Source organism: Tachysurus vachellii, chromosome 4 (assembly GCF_030014155.1).
Source record: "Tachysurus vachellii isolate PV-2020 chromosome 4, HZAU_Pvac_v1, whole genome shotgun sequence".
Lineage (NCBI taxonomy): Eukaryota > Metazoa > Chordata > Actinopteri > Siluriformes > Bagridae > Tachysurus > Tachysurus vachellii.
Window position 1 is genome coordinate 10,679,982 of NC_083463.1, and position 25,331 is coordinate 10,705,312.

At 35.5% G+C, this 25,331-nt stretch overlaps 1 protein-coding gene across 1 annotated transcript; it reads left to right on the top strand.

Moving 5' to 3' along the window:
* Positions 1-794: 794 nt before the first annotated feature.
* dpt (dermatopontin) lies at positions 795-11,308 on the top strand. Its single transcript, XM_060867691.1, has 4 exons — positions 795-1,284; positions 10,365-10,490; positions 10,630-10,737; positions 10,880-11,308. The coding sequence occupies exons 1-4, from the start codon at positions 998-1,000 to the stop codon at positions 10,944-10,946; spliced, it is 588 nt and encodes a 195-aa protein (XP_060723674.1). The 5' UTR covers positions 795-997; the 3' UTR covers positions 10,947-11,308.
* Positions 11,309-25,331: the final 14,023 nt, after the last annotated feature.

The window sequence follows — 25,331 nt, forward strand, 5'->3', positions numbered from 1 at the left end:
ATCAGTTAATGTTTGAACAGAAAATGCTGATAACCCGAAAAGGGTCTGAATAAGTAGTGACTACAGTTTATGATAAGCTCACCTGAAAGACATGTATTTGCAAGTTCTAGGCATGAGGCAAATCTCTAAAGATTAAAGGTATGCATGAAGCGATATTATTGCAGGTGTTTTGTTGCATTTTGTGTTTTGCCACAGGGAAAGAAACTCAGCAATAAATAGACTTTCAATTACTTTTATTTTATTAATGTTTTTATTTGCATTTTTTGGTGTCAAATGTCAATCTCAATCTTTTTCCCATCTAGTTTTATTCATCCATTAAATCATCTGTTTTAGATTATTCTAATTCTAAACAATTTAGTTGTTTCTCTGTATAATACAGTTGGAGACTCCTAAATTAAACTTTCCACATATACACAAGTAACAAGTAAATCTGCCGTTTCCTGTGATATAAGAACCATACAAGTCAGATTAAGCAAAAGCCAAATAATAATCAGTAAATAAAATGAATGTGACAGCATGCTAATAGCACTGTAGAGTGTTTACATTTCCAAAGACTTGTTGGAATATTCTCACGACTAGCTTTGGCATTTGTCCCGAATGTTCTCTCTAATAGTACCAGCTTTTTCCAAACGCCAGAGACTTGTTTAAACTGTTTAATTCAATGTCAGATGAAGAGAACACATTCACGCCACGTGAATAGTGAATGGATAGCATCATTACTTGGCACTTTTGAGCTCTCCTCCTTAATGAAGTTCCCTAGGGGGAATTTCATTTTAGGAAATCCAGCTCATTCTCTGTAAAACAATCTTGGATTATATAAGACAATCTTCTTCACCTAAAAAAAGTGGACCATAATTGTTTGTTAAAGCTGCAAATTACATATAACTTTTAGAGCTAGACAGGGAACATCTGGAGAGCAAGCCCTCCTCAGAGAGGCTTAAAATCAAACAGCTGGAGAGAGTGAGTAGTCAGAATTTGCTCTGTGCTGAAGTGGAAGATGAATTCTGATCTTGTTCTTCGTTCTCTGGCCCAACTATTGCTGCTGGCTAATATTATTCATACTCAGCCCCACTACTTCCATGGAGAAGAGTGGATCAATGCGTGGCGCCAAGGCTTTAACTTTCAGTGCCCTCATGGCGAGGCGCTGGTGGCCATCAAGAGTTACTTCAGTGAGGAAGAGGGCTCGGACCGTCTGTGGAGCTTTGAATGTCAGCCGACTCCCACCACCCTTGGAGAACCCAGCGCGTGCTGGTGGGACGATCTGAATCTTGCTGGCATGGAGTGGTAAGTCTTTGTGTTTGTATCTTCTAGAACATGTAATATGTAACATGTGAGTGATTTGTAAGGACACATCCTGAAGGACAGAGCAACAGAGGTTAGCATTTAATCTTATCTGGGCTGATGGAGAGGCGAGATCGGACCAGAATGTTATCTGTGTCCTAGTCTCCCTTACAAGCTGTTTGAAGCAGTGCAAGAATTATGGCAGTGATTTGACTGCTAGACATTCATGTGAAAATAATGAATCCATTCTCTGAACTCTAAAAATGTATAATGTAATCCACACAAGATACGAAAGAGCAGGTTTCAAGCATTCTATGAATTCACTAAAGTATTTGTTAAACTGAACATTTTTATTTTGTATTTAAAAATATAATTTCTCCACACCTAACACTAAAGGCTGTCCTTAACACAGGATATTTCAGTATGAGACTGTCTGTGAAAAAAATATTTTGGATAAATCTGTCTCAACTAAACAAAAAATGTTTTCCATATCTCTTGCATTAAAGCAGCAAATTACATTTCATTTTTGGAGTCAGAACCTGAACATCTGGAGAGCAAACTGGAGAGTCCCCAGAGATGCTTCATGAGGAGCAGCTGTACAGAAATTTCCTAAATGAAACATACGCAACACCGGCTACCATGTTGGGTCATGGCTGTCCAATTATTAAACAGCTCCTACTTACATTATTTCCAACAGTTACCATATATCTAGATAATTTGTATTTTACACTATGAAAAGAGGATTGTTTATGTTTGTGGATCTAATACTTATAACCCATGCCTCTGAAATGTATGTATCAATGTTACTCTTTTTTGTACTTTTGCTGAATGTTCGTCTTAACATGAAGCAATGCTGCAGAACCGGTGTCTCCTGTGTTTTGGTAGGAGCTCATATGTGAATACTTGTGGAAAGCTGAGATAAAACATCACTTTCCAGCTGTTTGCAAAAGCTAGACTGTTGCTGTGGAAACATCAGGGTTATTTGTTTACCATGGAGGAAAATAAAGTTGAAAGCCAACCAAACCAGACTGAAATGAGACAAACAGACATTTTGTTTGAGCCAGAACTTGCACATGGCATTTTACCTCACCTCTGTTTCAAAGCCCAGTCAACCACTGGCCTGAGAAAACTCATGAGGGAAATATTTAAAGGTCTTGCATGGAGCCAAGTAGAATTTTTATGAGCAGACAATGGGCATTTGCACCAAACAAAAGTAGGCAATAGGATCCAAATGCATAGGCTTTTAAAAGAAAAGGTATGATGATTTATAATGTTTAATATATAGCTTACATTAAATCCTAAACAAGATAACAGAATGAAGTCTGACATATTACTTTCATCCAGGTGTAGACAAAATGCTGAAAAATCATACTCAAGTGAAAATATAGATTAGGTGGCTGAAGGAAGAGGAGGAAGTCTTAATAGAATTATAAAAATGTAGTTAAGTATAACTACACACATTTCAATAATTGATGCAAAAACTATTAATCTGCAAGACCAAGTATTTTTTAGCATGTTTTTGCACATTATCAGTAGGTCTTCTACCCACAATGAGGTAGTTAAGTGAGTAAAGTAATATAATTTAATGTATATTTAATTTAGTTTCCAACACTGACAATCCCACAGCTCATGTTTTAGCTTCAGGTCACCTTCACACATAATTATATTTTCAATACCATGACTGTTTCCAAGGAATTAGACAACTATTTATGTAGAAAGTAACATGTTCTCTTTCCCTTTTTGAATGGTTGCTTGCTGAACCATACACCCTTTTCAGAACCATATGAACTTTTAACCTATTTCTAATGAAACCTGACAACACTGAATGAAAAGTAATATCTAAGACATTTCCTCACCAGTCACTCCTTTTATCTTAAACACACAAAGTCTAGATGTGATGTGTGTTGAAGGAGAAGGGATTATAAAGGTTGCAGTCTGTTAGCATGGTTTCATCCTTCATTTGTCCACAGACTTCATGGAACATGTTATTGCTGTAGAGTCTGAAATAGAGAGTATGTAGAGAATCAGTATAAACACAGCTAAATCACAGGGTTAAGGCGTTTTGTGAATTGCATTGTAATTTTAATCAAGATCTCTTTAATTCACCATCACTTGCAATTTTTTGAAAGCTTTTGTTGTTGTTTAGGCTATTGAGAACAAACTAAAGAGACGTGTAATACATAAAAGTATTAAAATTAAAAGACAAGTGCCAGGGTAAGCTAAATATCCATACGCATCATGCCAAAACATTCACTTGGTCGAACATATCAATTACTATTGCTAATGCTAACGTATGGCATAACGTTTGACAAAGATTATAATTATAAGTAGTGAACAAATAGCGTAATAAAAACGATTTTTCATTATGTGTTGAGTTTTTAAGAAAATAACACAACTGTCAGGCAAGTAAAACTTTTCATACATTCATTAGTCAATTGAGTGAAGTAATAAGGATCCTGGAAATGTATCAAATAGCAAACATGGCCTACAAGCTGGTTTGGTAGCTTAAGTTAAATTATTCAATTGGGCATTATTCTTAGGTAAAGAGGCCAGACCATATAGTGATGTTAGAACAAGATTATTGTTAATGGTTGCAGTTTAGATATCATGTTGATGTTTCGCAGGGAATGTCGAAAACAATTTATTGTCTTTAAATTGAATTTTTAACACCAAGAAATCAAATCCTACTTCTTTAAAAAAAAATGTTTTGAGTATTGATTTAATACACTTAAAGCCTTTAATAGAGTTCATATGGACCTCAGTGAGCACTTCAGTGCATTTCTTATTGATGAAGGGTACTTTGAATAGAGACAGACATTTGTGGTTTTGAACCAATCAAACAAATTTACTTCAAATAAACAGCATTTACTTCAAATATTTCAAAAAGGAACAACCAATGGACACAATATTTTTGAGATTCTTTGCTTTATTTTTTGTGGAAGGAAATAAATTGTTGTGGATGATTTATTTATTTCCAAGTCCAAATGTGAAACATTATACTATATATTACAAAATAAAATGAAATGAACAGCAGATCCTAAATTACATGAGTCACTGTACTGGGGCATTTTGCTGCCTAGATCATTTGTTCATTATTAAAATTAGACAATTATTTGTGATTTTGAGACACTAAAACACCCACTTCTATTTTATAAAATGATGTTTAAACATGTTCCAAAAATTTTAATTTCCCCTAAGCATGTTCACTGTGTAGGCTGGAGCTTCTACCCTCTTTGAGCCTGAACAGTGAAAATGCTAAAGAGATGTTCACAGCTCCTAGGTATACTATCAGAATGGACTACAGCTTGTTAAACTTCATTCAGAATGAGAAATATTTTTTTGCTTCTCAGGAAGCATGTGGACACTTTGACACCACACCCATATGTGGTTCTTCCCCAAACAGCTGCCCCAAAGATGGAAGCACACAATTTGCTAGAATGTCTTTACTGCAACTAATAAAAACATGTTTTTTCAATGAAATGGGCAAGCGTAAGAATCTGAACGACCTTGACAATGGTGATTTTGGTCTTTTAGGTTGTGTCTGGTATGTAGTGGTTAATATCAACCAAAAGTGGTCCAAGGAAGGACAACAGGTGAACTAACAACAAGGCTCACTTATACACATTCAATGTGAAGAGCTACAGTAGTTAAAGCTGTCTATGACAGAAAGATGACAGAATGCACAATGTATCACAGCCAGCTTGCTGTGTATTGTACTGTTGCCCATGATAATCCCTGTCCACTGAAAGCACCTACAATGGGCATGTGGGGATTAGAATTGGACCATGGAGCAATGGAAGAAGGTGGCTTTGTCTGGTGAATGAATGTTTCTTTTATATCATGTGGTTTGCCATTTGAGTATGTGTTACTTTGGGAAGAGATGGCATCAGGATGTAAGATAGGAAGAAGACAAGCTGGAAGAAGCAGAGTGATGCTCTGAGCAATGTTCTTGTGGGAAAATTTGGCTAATGACATAATTAATGTGGCTGTTAATGTTACACATACCACCTATCTAAATATTGTTGCAGGCCAAGTACACCCCTTCATGCCAATTATATTCTCTAATGGCAGTGTCCTACTATAGCAGGATAAGAGCACACTGCACAAATTATCAGGAATAGATTGAGTAACCTGACAAAGTGTTCAATGTGGTGACTTGGTCAGAACTGTTTTGATGGCACAAGGGGGACCAACACAATATTAGGCCTGTGGTTTTAAATGTTATGGCTGTCATTGTACGTGTGTGTATATACATATATATTGTTTATGTTAAATGGCATATCATTTATAATTTTCCATGCCACTAAAAATGAACACTTAGGAAAGAACATTATTAGTACACAATAGATGCCCTTATTGTGCAGAAATGGTGACCTTTGCTGTGCGTAGCTGTGTTGTTGCATTAATAGATTAGTGTGATGGTGATGGTGGTAGTCGTAGTAGTTTGTGTGTGTGTGTGTGTGTGTGTGTGTGTGTAAGTTCCACCCAACAGCATGTAGCATATTATCTTATTATTAAGAATTACACAATTAACATTATGTTCAAAAGTGACTTATGACCAGACAGAATCCAGTCTAATCATAGAGGTGAGATTTAGGGTTAAAGGTCTAGACTCATATTTAACTTGCATCTGCCAGTAATTTACACAGATTAACCACTGAATTATCCTTTATCACTTGTTAATGCAATCATTCATTAGTTCACACATATAAACTAGTATAACCAATAGTTTATAGTGTAGTAAACCTGTATACAAATACATTCTCTGGATAGAAATAGCATGTCATAAACAGAGACAAACACAGTAATAACAGGAAGTGCATCTTTTATTTTCCTTTTTTTGTCAATTGAAGATGGTTAAGCAGCTGATTTCTCTTCACAGTGACCTTCTATGCATGATGAGTGTCTGCATTGTGGGTTGTAATGGCATGTCTGTTACTTTCATCAGTACAAGGAAGTTTGCTCTGTTACTTGAAGTCTATGAAGACATTGTTCTGAGTGGGCTCAAAGCAGCTCAATCTGCTGTGTGCTCTAAAACTGGCACTTTCCAGCAGAGCAGCCCAGCAGCCCATTCATACATTCATGCATTCTTCATTTCTATTAAGTGAACAAGAATACTAGCAAAAATATTTGTTGTAGTATTTAATAAATGATATATAACACACACACACACACACAGACAGACACACACACACACACACACACACACACACACACACACACACACACACACACACACACAGATAGTAACACCTACTGTACTGCACCCCTTGAAAACAATAGAATTGATGTTAATATGCTTAACATCAGCTTTAAGAACAAAAGCTTGGGTTTAAACTAATTATTTTCATTGCTTACATATGTTAGACATCAGTATTAGAACATTTGAACAATTTACCATAACATTTGATTCCCGGACAAGTTGACTCACAAAATGCTCATTGCAGAGATATCATTGCGCAACCATTTCATCTTTTCTTGGTCTTATAATTTTACTGCTAAAGCCTGAGCCAGAGCCAGCTGTGGCGATCACCAGGACATGGAAAAAACAGCTACATATTTATATGACAAAGATTTAAACAAATGCAGTGTGATAAATTGTTAAAAACAGATGTGTTAAAAACATGAATAATCTTTTTGATATTCACCATAAAAGTCAGTTCAAGGATAAATGGACCTGGCTGAAAGGTACATTATCCTCATGTCTTTCTAAAATGTTTATGCTCCAACTCTTGAAATGTCAGAGTTATTTCCTGAGCTACTGGACAGAGTTTTATACTTGGCATGGACTTTATGTACAGTGTCCAGAAAGACATATCCTTATGCAAATCCTCTTATTCATGTCCCAGAGGATTGCCAGATGAGTGTTTTAGTGATTGCTTTAGAGAAGAACATTGTACTCTCTGACTCTATTCAGACCTGTATTTAGCACTGTCTCTTTGTGTTCAATCCAAATGTGTTGGATGGTAATACCAGCAATGGACTTGAATAGAAAAACTGCATGTCAAATGACATTTTTAATTAGATAAATGTGTGGCTTGCATGGACAGGAAAAATCTGCCATATGGGATTTAAAGAGAGACAGTGCTTGGTGCCTTTGGGTCCTAGTGGAGCATTTCAACAGGTTCTTTCCTGCTCTGAGAGCATACACTGTGGGATTAATTGGGCTCTGCACACACCTTACTGATTCCCCCTCAAATCTGCCTGCTAGGGGAGGTTTCCTTTGACCTGGAGCCATGCAGTCTCAACCTCCTACTGCCTGAACAGGCCAGATGGGGCTTTGAGAATACACACAGTTAGATATGCTGCCTGTTGGGAATTGCCAGTTAAAGGTTAAATTTTGAGCAGACTGTTCTTTCAAAGCAAGCTTGCTCTTTTGAATAAAAAATGATTGTCAGTACATGAGTAGTGTAATTAAGTAGTGCAATTAATGGTACCTAAAGAACTATGACGATTTATTCTTAGACATCATTCTTCTACCTTCTACCTTCTTGTAGTATCTTGTGCATGTTGGCTCATGTCATTATTTTATTCAGTTCACAATTACACCATTTACACCAAAAAGCCAACGACTTACCACAGGGGGACAAAAGCTGAGCGTTTGTAATGAAGTCTTTTTGATCTACACAAATCTACAGTGTGATTTGGGAAGCACCATCTCTGTAATTAAACATGCAGTTCTAATAAACATCTGTAGATACATTAGGTGAGCTATTATACTCAGATATAAATGTTGTTTAGATGGTTGTTAATTTCAAGTGCTGTTCTCAGCAGCCTGTAGTCTTTATCAGGAGCAGTCTCTTGAGAGGGGCTCAATTCCTTCCTCACACTTAATGCTCCAGAAAGAGTCACTTGGATTTGCACACCTTTAAAGATAACATTCCACTGAGAGAAGCCTGTTCCTCTCCTCATTGGTGGAGCTGATCCCCATAGCGTCAGCGTTGTCATGACAAAGAGATCGAGCTGCTGGTGGAGTGATGGTGGCAGCTCTGTTGTGATGACAACATCCTGTATGGGCCATACACAAGCAGTAACTATCAACAGACCTGTATTTACGGAAAACCGTGTTAGCACCATTTGTTTCTAACCCCACCTTGGACATGAGGCTCATCAGTTTATGCTTAGTTTTTTTTACCTCAAGAAATCTTGAGCATTATTGACAGATAAAATCAATTCAAGCATACATCCTACTGGGAAATGGAAATGTAATCACAGTAGGTTGCAGAAATACAACTAACACAAGTCATCCTGCTAGAGTATTAAACATGGTTTGGTTACAATCAGACTGGTTACAGTAATCATAGACTGCAGGTGCACCCCTAAATGAAACAAAATTACGAATGGATCTCATCTTAAAATCTAAAGAACGAACATAGCTGAATTCAATTTTTCCTTATTAACAGATATGTTTTATATTTACCTATAATATGTAATGTGCAGTATTATATAACATATACTATATTCACATAGTATAATATACTAGCATAGGGTATGGTATAGTATAATTTGGTGATATTCTGCTAAAATACATTATACTGATAATTAACACCGCATATGATTTGACATATAATTCAAAACCTATAGTATATAGTATATAACGTTTTATTTAGGGGCGCTGGAGGCTCAGCGGACTGATGTTGGTCAAGGAGATCTTGGACCTTGCTTTGTGCACAGGATACCTACAGGATATTCTACACAATTGTGTGCTTTAATAGTTTGGACAAGAGCCTTACATGAGTGTGATAATGGATATTACATATAGTGTACTATCCATAAAAACTGTTTAAAAAAGGTGTGCTTTTTTTGCTGTATTACCGCCCAACAGTTTTAGACTGATGTTATTTTTAGTCTGTAAAGTAGTGAACCAGTACCAGTGTATTCACTGATAGAGGCTTCAAAAGCACTTCTGTAAGTAGCTTGATAAGGGCATCTGTCAAATGATGTAAATGTGTGGTATAGTGTAACATATAGATACAATCATATAATTAACTATATTAATAAGAAGTTAATATTTAGCTGTATAATATAGATATATCATCATATAGTGATTGCAGGTTTACTAAATATTTAATAAATTAATAAAATTATAATCTATAATAATAAATATATAATAATACAATAATACTAATAATAATAATAACAACAATAATAATAATAATAATAATAATAATAATAACAGTGTAATTTTCTAAGCTGGTGTATGCTTTCTTAGGAAAATCAAAACCTCCATTAAATGCATTTTTACTGTGGCTTTATAAATCATTGGGCCAAACCCCAACCCCAGCTTCATCTGCAAAGGGTTTTAAGTGGTTGCATTAATTGTTCTGTGACAGTGGAAATGTGCTTTAATTTGCTGTCAGCAATATAGATATAATCAAAAAACTTTCATTAAGATATTAATGCACAAGTTTGCTTCTTTCATCTGCACTATGTTTAATGGGCAAAATGCTTATGTGAACAAAGTGATAGTGAAATCCTTGCAGAAGGAAACGTTTTTTGTGACATCTGTTTTAAAGGATCGAAAAGAACATTAGGATCTTAATGTTACTGTGAAGAAAACAATAAACAAATTATGTTGTAGGAGAAAAAATGGTTTAAAAGGTTTTTCAGGAATAGAGGTGTGGAATTTTTATATTTGGAGTACTTTCCAAAGAATTTCAGCTGTTGCATAATAAAGTCTACCGAGTTAAGATTGTATTTCACTAATGATGCAAACTTATTTAAGTGAATTATGCTTGTCAATTCCTCAGAAATTAACTGAACAACATTTCTAATTATTATCAATATTCCCATATTTATGGAAAATTGTTTAGTAGGAAGTAGGAAATATATTCTAAAGATTTTAGTCACCACTATGTGAGCAGGACAGTTTTTTTTAACATGCTGTCATGGTGACATGCATTAGCATGCCTAATACTTAAAAATATAAAATGATTCATGCTAAGAATTCAGCAGATATCTTTTGGTGCCTTTGTATTACTTATTAGTATTTTGTAAGTCTAACTGTGACCAACACTTTTCAGTCAAAGTATTAAAAAATGCACCATTTAGACTCAAGTTCAATTTCTGGTCTTTTCCTGAAGGACCTCCACATGCAGTGACAATGGTATAGTGGCTGGAGTGCAGAGTCAGTACTTTCCTTCTACTCTGGACAGAGAGTGGCGCTTCTACTGCTGCCGCTATGGTAAAAAATGTCCTTATTCCTGCTGGTGAGTAGGCATAGGCTCTGACCTAAACTATTAAACTCTATTATTAAATAGGCATACTGGATTCAGAAAGTAATTATAACTTTACTAAAGGTATGATCATTCTTTGACCAGCAATCCTATCCTTCTCCATGTTCAACAGGAAGACCACTGACATTCCAGAGTACCACAAAGAAGAGGCTGAAATGGTCGTCCCTGCTTATGGCTACTTCATCCGTGGAGCTCAGACCACCTTTAGTGGGGTGCTCAGGTACACAGTGTCTCAAATTGAAGGGCATTCATATTCATGCTGCTATGGACTCTTAAGGCTTTTGGTGTAAATAAATAAAAAAAACTTTTTAATGTAATGCTGATGATGTAAATCTCATTAGACTATATTTTACTGTTTTCAGGGATCGCCAGTGGAAGTACATCCTGTGCAGGATGACAGAATTTGATTGTGAATTTCAGAACTTATAAGTGTTGATGTTTAAGTCTGGAAGCCCCAATTACCAAAAAGTCCACATAAATATCCAAGGACTTTTGTGAAATGTATTTAGAAAATGCAATTATACAATTGCATATTCAATACAAGTAAAATGAATTTTATAACCGAGGAATTTATGTTTTTTTATGTGATTTTTTTTAGATTTCATGTAATCTTGCATGATTTGAAGTGTAAAGCATTATTCCAAGTGCCAGATCAAAGCACTGATAATGTCATGCATTTTATTTGTCTACATCACATGTTTTGACAAAAGAAAGTTATTACAGTGTATGTTATTTTTTATTAGATGTCTAAAACAGCTATGTAACAACCAATAAAGCATTTTTTTCCCTGAGAGTTTGGATTCCATTTGGATTTGAGAAATATAAACACTGTAGAACATTTTAAGATGGTTAAACTTAGAAATGCTGCCTTAAAGATCTAAGCAAACTAAACTTGGAGATAAGCTTTGGTTCACCTCACAAATAATCAGGACAATAGATTCCTTTAAGTTTTAAACCCCTGAGGCACGGGGTAGAACATACAAACTCCACACACACAAGGCGGAGGCGGGAATCGAACCCCCAACCCTGGAGGTGTGAGGCGAACGTGCTAACCACTAAGCCAACAGGGTAAACAATAAATACTAAAATAATTATACAAATAAGTACAGATAATATATTATGTATATCAATTTAGAATAAATAAAGTGATTAGTCATAAATACAGCTCATAGTTTATTTTTATACAGAGTTTTAATTGGATTATTTAAATACATTATTATAGGCTACATCATGAAATGGTTAGCATTTTTTGTTGTGTTTTTTGTTTTAGCAGTTTTACATCACTTTTCTTCACCATCAATTAATTTCTGATACTTGCACTTCTGATAGGATGCATGGCATTTGCAGATCCTCTTTCACAGGCATGTATTTTGTTTGCAGATTTGTTTCTCACTACAGAACTAAAAGGGAAATTCATAATATGTTGTATGTTGTGTTGCTCACTAATTGCAGTGACAGTGCATTTAATTAAACTCTTACTCACTGTTTCCTGTGGAGAAATGTTTATGCATGGGTGTTTGACCTATTTATACATGTATACTACATGCTGTGTATGTGTGTGTGTGTGTGTGTGTGTGCATGAAAGACAGAGGTTACACAGCATGAAAGAGTAAATTTCAAGTGAGACGTGAGAGAAAATAACATGTTACTTTAAGACGTTGGATATTTTAGGTCAGTCCTAAACCAGACTATATATTTTCTTCTAAGCTTTCGAAATAAAAGATCTTGACTACATTAATTTGTTACCACTCAGTCTATTGTTATGCATCTAAAAATATATATATATAAAGCATCATGTTTCCTTCAATAATCTGTGTACTTTACACTTATTCCATGTTGCTATCCTTAGCATGATTTCCCCCAAAATTACCTCTCAAGCTGAATTTGTGTGGACCGCCTATCGGCTCGGTGATTTGGTGGCTGTGTAAGTTTCAACATTGTGTATTTATGGAAGCTGTTGTTCAGAGGCAAAAATCCAGTCACAGAGAAAGACAGCTGCTAAAGTCAAATCACCTCAATGATGGTAACCAACAGCCTGTCATAACTCACAGACCTGCAATATAACCCTTCAGCACTCTGTAAAATGAATAATAGAAACAACTTTATTTGTCAGCCCGTTCCACCTTTCTCCAAGCTTAATTCTCTCTCAGTTCATTTTAATTATAGACAGTAGACAGACACTTTTGATGGCAAAATGCTTTTTAAGACAATGATGTAATTATAGTTTGTTTCGCAGAAACCATTGTCACTGCATTTGGTTTCAGAAGATATCTTCAGTCTATTGTGTAAATGCAGGATAAATAGAGTCTTAAAAAGAAAGCAAGGCTTAAATACCAAGGAAGAAAACCCGGTTTAAATTAAATGTAGTGCTGAGACTAAAATTTCACCGAATTATATGTGTTTGTGTGAATGTGTGTGAGTGTTTAATGTCACTGTCTGGATCTATATGTGTATCTGTATCTGTGTTCAGATTTAATGAACCATTAGTGTTCATGACCTAAAGTGGAATCAGTTGACATTTCCTCAACCTATGTCACTCCAGTTAATATCTGATCTCAACTAGAGATGTGCACAGGACTTATTTTTGTTTTTAAATTTTGCTTGTGCAGTTATTATTTTTTGTTGTACACAGTAATCCTAAAAAGTTTAGATGGTTCTATTTCCCAAAATATAAATAAACTAATAGCCTTAATTGAAACATTATGACCCTGACCTGGCAGAAGGTCAGGGTCTGTAAAATGATACTGTAAATACAGTGCATATCATCATTTTTGTCCCACAATCCTCCCTCTTGTGTGATTTATTTGTCATGACCAGTGAGATTCCAGTCCCTTATCTTAACCAGAACTCCTGAAACTGAATGATGTGTTCATTATTTGTATCTGTATTTGTATTTATTCAGAACACATTCTATGTTCGTTCAAAATGTATTTGTTTTTAGTTACATCCCTAGTGTGTCATCAGTACTTCATACTTCATAGGCCAAATTACTTATTTCCCCCCATCTTATTACGTATTATTATACATATTCTACTTAAACATTTTCTAGCAGTAAATACAATATAACATAACATTATTAAGAGAAATAATATATAACTCTTATTTCTGCTGCTAGGATGTGTGTGAGAAAGTCTATAGTGAGTGCTGTGGTTAGACCATAAGAGTCTAACGTGTCTCTACACTCAAAGCATTTAATCAGTAAACTCAGTGATTTAAACTAGGCAATAGCAGTGGAGGAAGAGGCTTGTGTCCTTGGCACGATGTTCCTTGTTTTGTCCACAAGGCTGATGACGTTAGCTATAGAAAAGCCATTTCCTTCCTTTATTCCAACTTTATTCTTTTCAGGTTAGTTTGCTGCAAGAGTGGCATTGCTTTGTTCTTTTATTCTTCAACATGAAAAAAGTTTATGTTTTTTTTTAACTTGACAGCTGGTTTGATTGTTCCAGGAGTTAGAAACATAGATAGATAGATAGATAGATAGATAGATAGATAGATAGATAGATAGATAGATAGATAGATAGATAGATAGATAGATAGATGTATTGTGATAAAAGGCCACTGTTTACATATAGAATAGTGTGTGTTTGTGTGTGTGTGTGTGTGTGTGTGTGTGTGTGTGTGTGTGTGTGTGTGTGTGTGTGTGTGTGTGTGTGTGTGAAAGCAGCACAGTTCTGTAGGTTAAACCTTCACCACTGTGTTCCCTTTGCTTCACCAGTATGAACAAGAACATCTAAATAACCAAAAAGCAACAGAACCTTTCCAAACCCCTACTGGGGTATAGGTCAGTGTAAATATCTCTGTTCTTTTCCTCCTCTTACAGCTTACACAGACCAGTTTACACATGAAACATACTACAATATCGCCCAGAGGACAAGTGATCTTTTAAGTGACTTGGGTTTCTGACTGTTTAGTCACAAGTCATTTTTTTACATATTACATTGATATATTTTTTTTATTATTAATTCTAATTAATTGCAAGTAAAAAGTGAAGAGAAATATATAAACATATATAAACACTTTTTAACTCCTCTCTAACATTTGCTTTAGTATGGTAGAATTATTTGTCTAGTTACTATGTAACTTCTTTTGAGTAATACAATACTTATTAATGCTGCTGGCTGTAAGCAGACCTGGAGCCTGTTGGCTTGGCTTTTATCACACCACATTATCTCTGTGTCTTACGCAATCTGTTCACATTATCACTACTAACACCAAGCCCTGCAAAGTGACAGCAGATTTGTTAAGATATATATTTTTTTATTAAATTCTTGACACTGTTTAATGACCAACATTTGCTGTTTAGCTTGGCTTTACTATCTGACTTATGGCAGTATTTATCGTAACAAACATAATTAAAGGCAGCAGTACTGAAGTGACATATGTATCATAAAAGTTACTTTTTGACCTTTGATTTAAGATTGATTAGTTTTTTCCACAAGGACAAGATTTGTTCGTGTAATTATGGAAATATGTAAATATGATGGAAAGTATTTCAAAACCCAGAACTCTGGACTGAAGACTTCTGTATGGAGATGACTATGCCACCCTATGCAAAAACATCCTAAACATGATCAACAGTTTTAGATTAACATGCTATTCTTGGTAACATGTTGGGGTCAGCTTGCACTAGTGTAATTACTGATATTAGCCTATTTAAAGAAGATGTAGACTATTATAAGATTCATAAACATTAACAAAACATAAATAGCTATTTATATCAAAAATACATTGTCATAGATGTTCAATTTGATCTCCAGGCCCAAAGTTTCAGCACTACCATAGTGAATAGCAACACAATGGCACTCCAAAGGGATCCAAACTTGTGACCTTCCAAAATACCACACTGTCTCATGCACTTTCCTCTCCCCCTCCATGTCAGTTCCTTCCCTCTTTCCTGCCCTCCCTCCTCCTCTCCATTGTTCCTTGTCCTCTGTCTCGTGCTACTTTCTGTCACGGGTAAGGCTGATCCTCCATACAGAGGGAGGGCACAGTCTCTGTTGGGTAAGGTAATAAGTTTTAGGCTGTCAGCAAGTTTTCATTGCTTCATAGCACTCATGCCTACTAAATGCACATTATGGCAAGCATGCATACGCACAAGCCATGTGTCAGACATTCAAGTCTTCCTTTGAAGGTCAAACTTCAGTAAAGGAGAGTCAATGCATTAACATCCCTTATTTTTTAAACATGCATCCCTCATGTTATCCTTCTGACTGCTCTTTCTTATTTCTGTTTTGATTAAGCTTGTAATGAAAGTGTAAATTTCTTCTATCCACAAACAGTCGCTTCTTATGAAAGCACCTTGGTGTTTATTAACTCGCATTAAGATAAACTCTATAGGTGGTGAACAAGTTTCTGAGAACTTCAGGGCTGCAGGTATGTGATTTATTCCTACTGAAAGCATTTCCAGGGAATGTTATAACCAAAGGGAATACTAAGAAACATGATAAAAATATAAGTTACTCTTTGATTTTATACACAATTTTTTTATTGCCCTTCTAAATACAAGGGCTTACATTCAGTAGACTGGGTTTATATGGAAGACCATCTGTTGTTAAAGGATTAAACATATGCACCCACAACTCCTTTGAGCAGTTCATATATATATATATATATATATATATATATATATATAAATCTTAAGTGATTTGCATATCATTAAATGAATTCCCAAGCAAGTGAGTCAGTCCACTCTATTGTTTTTGCTGATTCTTTGAGAGTCGTCCATCACCACTTTCCCAGCAATGTCAACTTAAGGTCACAGCTAGTGTGCTAGTTTGAGTGGGTGTCTGTGTTATTGGAAACAGAGAGGCCCTTAGTTATAACATGAGACACTAACTCCTGTTTTTTCTTCTGGATGTGGTGAGAGAATGTGCTAACAAAGGCCTCATTATTGCTACTGCTTTGTGTTGGGGTAACCTCATGGGTGATTAGTCCAAACAGGATAAATCATGGGTTTAATACCAATCCAGAATGAATAGTGTGCTAATCTCCATTGGCTACATTTAGGACTTCTGTCATTTCCTGTTGAAATTAAGAGAAGTGCATCAATAGTAGTGTGTCTGGATCATTAAATATTTATGGGTTATTTTTACTTTTGCAAGTTTCAAGTCCTACATATAGTCTTTAATGCAGTTCAGAACTGCTTTGAGAGTCGATATTTCTGTAAATACATAATAAGCCATTAAGTACGTTAATGTGGCAGATGAGAGTTACTTTAAAAAGGAAAGTTATTCAAAACAATAGCAGTACTTTGATCCTACAGCCCTTAGGAGTGGCCCGCTCATATAGCCGTGCCAAGCTAATAGCTGAGAGTTCATGACATGATTGCGTAATGGAGGCATTGGGGAGGGGGGATCAGGGTGTTTCTAATCCTGTGCTCTGTGTATGGAGCATTGGAAAGACACCGTTTCGCTTCCCAGCAGGCTTTCATTCTACACTCATCTCTGTTTTTAAGCCAACCGTCACACTGGCACTTCAGTCTGACTCAGCTCTGGCCAAGTAACCTGCAGTAACCACAGCGGCCTTACTCTGTGTAACGGGCTGTTTTTTTATAAAACACACTTATTATACAATATATTAATATCAACCTTTGCCATCTAACATTTTCTTACATTTTCAGGCTTGAGTGTCAGGTTAGTGGTGCACTATATGTAAAACATTTTGTTTTGTTTTTTTTACTTTGTGTTAATAATTATCATCATATTAAGGTCTGAGTTTGCCTGAATAACAAGAAGTTGCTTGGCCGTCCTCTCAGACTTCAAGGTCACTCACATGCTCATAAAGTCTTGGGATTTTTCCAGAGGGGCAGAAAGTCACCTTGTAGCATATCCTGTTCTCTCCTGAACACAGATACTTCTAGCCTCTTATCTCTTAGTTGGATGTGCTGCATCGTGCTGGACGCACAGGACACAATCTCTCAATAAAATCTCTCAACAACGCTTGCAAATTTCACAGTTGTTGTTAATTGTTGTCATGATGTGACCTTCTGGCCGCTTTATAATCCCAAGTAAAACTGGTTAGCTCCAGAGATGAAAATTATCAATTTGTGTTCAGACAGGTGTCAGTATCCTTCTCCTTGCAGTGCTACAATGTGAATATAATTAACCAGAAAAATATCTCTGCTAAACATGCCAGTATGGGGAATAAGAGGAACATATGTAAAGAGCTTCCATCTGGCCACAGGCATCTCTTCTGGATAGTTTTATTATTTTATACTGCACTGAATTTCAAACAGTGCCACTGTTCATATCACTTACTAAGTGTTTAAATATTCTTGGATCTTGGATAAGTCAGGACTTCAATGTTCTCACTGGCTATTCAATGTTCCTAGACAAACGTTAAACCAGTTTTTCAATAGTGTGCCACTTTAGAAAATGGAAATCTTAGCTGTGCGTCTGGATAGAAATAATGGTTGTGTGCGGGTGGATATGTGTGTTTGTGTGTTTGTGCCATGGAACAGGAACATCACTGAGCTAGAATACTCTACTACACATGTGCTAAATGTACACAATCCACATGTGCAGGCACCTGACTTTATATAAACAGACAGAGACACACACTGAATCCTGTCTCACCCTTCTCACTCAATGACACGCTAATAACATACGACTCATATGGCATATGACCTAATTTATTACATTGAAGACTCTGTATTTACACAAGAAGTGAGCATGTTGTTGTTGTTCATTCAGTCTCCTCACAAATAACAGAAGCATATTTTGTGTGCACCCAAGCATGTGTGATACTGTACCCACATATCCATTTATTCTGCTTTACTTTACACCATGCTCCGAGATACTTGCCTTTTCAGTTTTGATTTTCTCATTGCATTTGCAAGTGTGTGAGTGTTTGATGTATTCAGACATGCTCACATTCTTCTTGTATGTATAATGGAAAATGATTTCAGTTGCCCATTGGCAGCCTGAACTATCTAACTAGCAACAGATAAAAAAAATTAGGCAATCTTCTTCTTCTTTTTCTTCTTCTTCTTCTTCTTCTTCCTCTCTCTCTCTCTCTCTCTCTCTCTCTCTCTCATCCTCTTCACTACTTTTTGCCTTCTAAGCATTGTCTGGATTTGCCCTTCATTATCCGCATCATGCCTGGAGAGCTCCTCTGTGGGACGTTATCTAAAAGAGATGGATGAACCTAAATGGCTTTTCAAACTCACCTTTATAACCTTCATACAGACAGTGATATATACTATTTGTGATATCAATATATTAATAGTAACAGACGAGGTCATAAAGCTTATGTCATATATATCATTCTGAAACATTGTTTGAATAATGAATATTCAAGATATTTTGAGTATAAAGATTCTGTACTATTTATGTTATTTCACCAGTTTATGTTATGGACAATGTTTGTAACTCCTTTGTAAAAAAGTTGTTTTTGCCTTATCTCTTCCATGGATTGTCCAGTCATTTGTTCCTGATCATTTTATTTGTAATGACATATTTTATAAAATCAACAATGAAATATAGAAACATTTTACATTTTCAGTAGTAATCACAGACCCCGCTATAAGCATATAGCACACAGTTATGCACATATATTGTATTTACAATGCATATCATTTTCTGAGCTATACCATGTGTTTGATTTTCACTGTGTAATTAATATTTTGTGATTTTCATTTAGATCTGAGCAAGTTAATGTTTGTTTTTTATGTTTTCTTTAACTTTGTGACCTGACGCAGATAAACGAATGTGCGTACTTTATCATTTTTAGGACCATTTAATATTTTCATTGTTTCAATATATACATAATCATCTGATCTAAACCCACTGTGGGTTGTGATAACGTGATAGTAAATAAATAAGGAGCAACCAATAAGTGCTCAACATGAGTGGGACCTTTTTCAAGATTGTTATTAAAGCATCTCCTGTGGATCGCCATGAAGCTCATGAGAAATCCAAGAGTGTACAAAGCTGTCAACAAGGCCAGCTGGAAGACATATTCCTTGATTTACTATTAAACTACTTTGGTTAATTTATAGACAAAAGTTAACTACTTTTGGTTACTTTTATTCTTCTTTATATGTGTGAGCTCACTTAGAATTAAAAAGTTCTTCGTGAAGTTCTTCTTTTTTTTCCTCTTTGGCTGTTGGCTGTATTCCTCAATCTCACATGGCTTCAGCTTTGTTTAAGTTAGAAGACTGAAGTGCCTGATTTAATATTTGTCCATCTGACTTTCACTCCAAGCATGCATTCATCATGTGTGCTGTCAGTGTAGGAAGTGATTACCAAGTTTATAGTACTTAGGTCCTGCATGTTTAATCAAAACCTGTTTACATTCCTTAGCATTCATCATTTCTTTGATTTTCACCAGATCTCCTACATCACTGGATGAAATTTATCCCAAGCTATGACAGAAACCTGTATTCCTGCAGCCTTGTACTTTTATTTAACACCTCTTGTGACTTTTTCAACTGCAAATCTAAAATCTGGATTAGTCATGCTTCAGAAAATGGTTCTTAGGGTCTCACAGGCCATTTGCATGTATTTTGGTTCCAGACAGGACAGCCAGGTGGAAGCATTTGACTGTTTTTTGCTTTGCCTTAAGTAAATGACCTTTAACAATGTAAATAACCAACAGTATGTTGTCTCTCTCAGCTTGTCTGGATTCATAAGGAATTTTCACAGTTTTAGACATCATATCTGGAAGATTTAGTGTTGCGTTCTGATCATATATTTTTCTGAAGCAAAACTGTTATTTTTTTTGGATGTCCAGATAAATGGACCTAAGACTATAGCACTGTGCTCTATATAAGCCACAGATTTCACAGGACAGTCATTTTTATATTATCTGCCTGAATCAGATAATATGACGAAGAATACGAAGAACCTTTTATGTGCTTTTCTGGGGATTGAAATTACTTTGCATTCCCTCTGCACTGAAATGTTATTCAGTGAATGGCAGAGAGAATGAAGTATTGTGCCCCCTACTGTTATACCTCTATCATTTCCTTTATTATTTTATACACACAGCACATTTCAGACAAAACAGTGGCAAAGAACAGATAAATTCCTGAACAGAATGGGTCATTGAGAGTTCTTACAGCTTTAAGGCTTTTGAGCTTCATGAGTCATGTGTCAAAAAGATACACAGAGTTACTTCTGATAAGGCATAGCTTTTGTTTGAGCATTGAATCAACATGTCCCTACTACTTTCTCCCAGCCAGAGAGCCTTAGTTGTAGTAAATATAGTTGCTATATGAGTGAAAGCTTGTTCTTTTCTGAGAAACTACTAGATTTTCCACTCCACTGAAATGCTGTGAATGGGCCCAGTGCCCTTGTAAATGTCATATTCCACTGGAAATATCATGTATACTATAAACACCAGCGTAGTGGTGTAAACAGGTGTGAATCTTAATGAGTGGACATGCGTGTAAACACACAGTCGAGAGCCTGAGGGTGTACCCATGAGGGCACAGAAGTAAAGTGACCTGGATTGGTGCCTTTACTACTACGCCTGAGTGTAACCCACCATGCCAGTGCATTTCAAGGGCATTTTAATATCTTAATTTAGGGCAAAGTGCAAGGAATGCAATAACCTGGCCTAGTCTCCCTTTTCTTATGGTTACTATGGTTAAGGCTAGATTTAACCTTATGTATAGAATTATGTAGTATTAATAGTTTGGTCAGTATAATTCTATATAATATATGTGTATGTGTGACAGAGTCCAAGTTATAAGTGATAATAAACTACACATAAATAAATGTAATAAAATGTTAAAAATACACACTTTTTTTATCTTAAACTGTTATTCTCTTTAAGCGACAACACATCTTATCTAAATGTTAAAATTTATTTAAATGCATTCTCAGTTTCATTTGCCCATCAAGATTAAAATACAATGATTTTAATGAACAGTTTGATTTATGATTTCATGGAAGATTAGCCTTGTTAGTCTCATTTTTCAAAAACAGTTCATAGACCACACTGCCAGATAGTAACGAGTAATTGCATTTTCCTTGTACTCTTATTTATCTTTTGTGTTTGGAGTGTGCCTCTATCAGAGCAATAAATTGCCTGAAAGCAGAGCTACTTTCATCTCTGTTATCGTCAAAGCACACTGTTGAAAGCATGCTTGTGTGGTTATGAAACAGTGTAATGCATACATGTGTATATGTATGTAATATATATCTATATATCTATATATGTGTGTGATATGCACCTGAAAAGGCTTATATAGGATCAGCTTTTAGGCAGATGTACGGTTCAGTTATGAGTCTATGAATAGTACACAGGTTGTATCATAGAGTGAATAGAATCAGAAGTAATTTCCTTCAGTTCTGAGTCACGATTCAGAGACTTTGTACTGGCATGAATACAAAGTGTTACGACTGACATCACAACTAACACAACAGCGACCTCGTTCTGCATGAGTATGCAGAACTGGGTCGTGTATATATGAGCTCTTTCTCATATATAAAGCTCTTTAATATATTCAAACACACACACACACACACACACACACACAGACACAGACACATATAAAACAATTGCTATTATTAATGCTTCCAAGACCTTTGTATTACATAGTATGTTCTTTACTGTTTAATTCTTGAAACTTGTAGTTTGCTCTTTCCTATAATAATACATCTCAAGTTGATTTGTTTTTCTTATACCTCAGTAATTTCTTATTAATTAAAAAATGAGTTAAAGACATTAAAGAATAACACCTCATACTTTTAGCTGTTTCAACATTAGAGCTTTCGCTTTGCACTACATATAATGGTGAGTCAAATGAAAATCTAATAAATACATTAGAAATGAATCTTTTTCTTCCACTGAATGAAATGAAGATTAAGTATAATAATCATTTGTGTCACCCACTTGCAATAAACAATACAAAAAACTAATTTTATTAGATTCACCCTTAGAAAATAATACACTAATACAAATTTTAAGTGTGAATAATAATACAGTATATTTGCTCTTTGATTTGCATAGATAATATCCTGCAGAACTGACTAATTATATAACAGGTCCAACTAAAGCACAGCACAGAAAAGACATTTAGATATGACACATAAGCTTGGCATGTTCTTGTCTATTTCTGTTCGTTCCATTACCAATTTGTCTACCCGAATATAAACTCACTGTCTTGTAGACAAAAGCAAGGCGATGCATTCACTCTCATTTCTTGTGCATGTGCCTGCTTGTGCACTGTGTATGTCCGTTTCATCATAAAGGTTTGTGCATATGTGTGTCCTGTAGTGTGTGTATACAGTATGAACTATATCTCGACACCTGTGACTCTGTGTATGGTTTGTTGTAGCCCTGCATATTTTTATTTTAGTTGTTTGTTTTATAGGTGCTGATTTATCAGTGTCAGGCCGACAGTGACATGGAAAAATGGTTTCTTCCAGTGGAAGGAATGTATAGTAGGCTTGATAAGGGCAGACACACAGAGCATGGACAAACCAATACTGTTCACACATCATTACAGGAGCAGGTGACAGGTCAGTCTCGTTGCCTAGCAACATTTTTTTCAGAGGTACTGCAGATTTGATTGCCCTCTTTGTAGCCCTCCTTCTCTTCTTCACTGAGATGCCGTCAGGAGATTGAAAATAATGGAATCTGGGTGGCTTCATGGTGTGATGTTACACGTGTGTTAACACCCTTTTTTTAACATAACTAGTCATATCAATAGTTACCTAAAATGATCTAAAAGATAATTATGCAAAGAGATCATTAGTGTCTGGCTCAGTTAATCATAGACATAATAAAACAGAAAGCTGTTCATTTAAAACTGTTTCATATAATTCTAGATATATTATTAACATCAGTATTGTTAAAGCACATGGATATAGGATTCCAACATCTTACACACACACACACACACACACATACACACACACACACACACACACTAGGCAATAAAGAATATTCAGGTATGGTACCTAAACACAAAAATCTGGAGTTAAAGCTGGACAGGGTAGATAAGGACCATGGACAAACTGATGCAGCTAAAAAGAAATGGGTGATGAGTCATTTGGTTGCCAGGCAACGGTCTGCAGTGTTATCTCTGTCCGAATGTAACATTTATTTCATCATATTTAAGTACACACACACACACACCTACATTAATTTAATGACATGTTTTTAATTACCTAAAATACCTAAAATAGTACTTGATAGTGCCACATTTTATACAATGAGCACTTAAAAATTATTTAATATGATATTATTTTTAGAGAACATCAATAAATTTAAATGTAAAAATAGAATTCTCTATCAACTCTTGTACAGTTTTTAAAAAAAACCTGAATTATGCATTAGGAGCCTGTACCACCACCACTGAAGAGGAAGGCCTTTATATTTCACTTTTCCATACACACATTTAATTTAACATATATGTTTTTATAAATGTTTATAAAACATTTATAAATGTTTTATAAATGTTATATATAACATTTATAAAACACTAAGTGCTTTTTTTTTAGGTTTTTTACATTTTTTGCAAATTTATATGGTAAATTAATAGATTTTTTTAAATACAATATACAATGTATTCTGGACTAGCCTTCGCCTTTAATTATGCCTAATTAATAAAGCACCTGTTCATATGTTAGACAAATGACTGGGTTATTACCCCAGTAAATAAAAATACAAGATTATTCTATTATATCTTGCCACTTTCATTCGCCCCAGTGCAGTCTTAAGAACGCTGGTAACAGATTCACGCAAACCTGCTTGTTTAGAATATTATTCCAGACAAACAGTAAATAGAATTCAACATTATTAGACATTAATAATTATCACCATTATTAGAGCTTCACCTGCTCTATCAGGCCCTTAAAAAAGCCTGTTTATCTTCAAATGTCAGTAAAACAGTTTATAATTACTAATCTGTCTTAGTATGACAAAAAAAACCTTAACATACTGTACACTTTATGTTACTTCTCTCTCTTACACACTCTCTCTCTCTCTCTTACACTCACACACACACACACTCTCTCTCTCTCTCTCTCTCTCTCTCTCTCTCTTCCACACTCTCTCTATTTTATTATATGACAATAAAACCCTTAACATACTAACATACTTTACACTGCATGGAAAAATGTATGTGGACACCTGAGTATGAAACTTTTAGCACAAAAACCTTTGGCAGCACACGATTGTCTACAGTACATTGGAGCGTTAAGTGTTATTTCTTTACTGAAAGAGGCCCAAACCTGTTCCTGTATGGCACTAGCCCTCTACACAAAGCAACAACCAAACATGGTTTGCCAAGTTTGGTTTGAATTGCAAAGAGCCCTGACCTCAACCCCACTGAGCACCTTTGTGACTTTGTGAATTTGCAAAGCTGCCTGCACCCCAAGGCTCCTCGCCCAACGTCACCGCCTCACTTTACTAATGCTCTTGTTGCTGAATGAACAAACCTCGCCATAGACACACTCCTAAATCTAGTGGAAGGCCTTTTAATAAGAGCAGAGAAGGGGGACAAACTCCATATTAATGACATGACATGTATTAGGATGTTTACTAAGAACATATGAACATCATAATCAGAGGTCCACACACTGTTTACATGATAGTTTATAAAACATTCACTTATTGTTGTTTAAATCTTTATTATATATATCAGTGTAACATGATAAATAATATGTAAAGTATATATACTTTGTTATACTCACTCTCTCATTTTCTACCGCTTATCCAAACAACCTCAGGTCACGGGGAGCCTGTGCCTATCTCAGGCGTCATCAGGCATCAAGGCAGGATACACCCTGGACGGAGTGCCAACCCATCGCAGTGCACACACACACACACTCTCATTCACTAGGGACAATTTTCCAGAGA

Bases quoted from the DNA above. Each gene is read 5' to 3' on its own strand.
- dpt (XM_060867691.1), top strand. From the start codon at position 998: ATGAATTCTGATCTTGTTCTTCGTTCTCTGGCCCAACTATTGCTGCTG. The intron at 1,285-10,364 runs GTAAGTCTTTGT...CTTTTCCTGAAG, and splicing joins AATCTTGCTGGCATGGAGTG to GACCTCCACATGCAGTGACA. The intron at 10,491-10,629 runs GTGAGTAGGCAT...CATGTTCAACAG, and splicing joins AAATGTCCTTATTCCTGCTG to GAAGACCACTGACATTCCAG.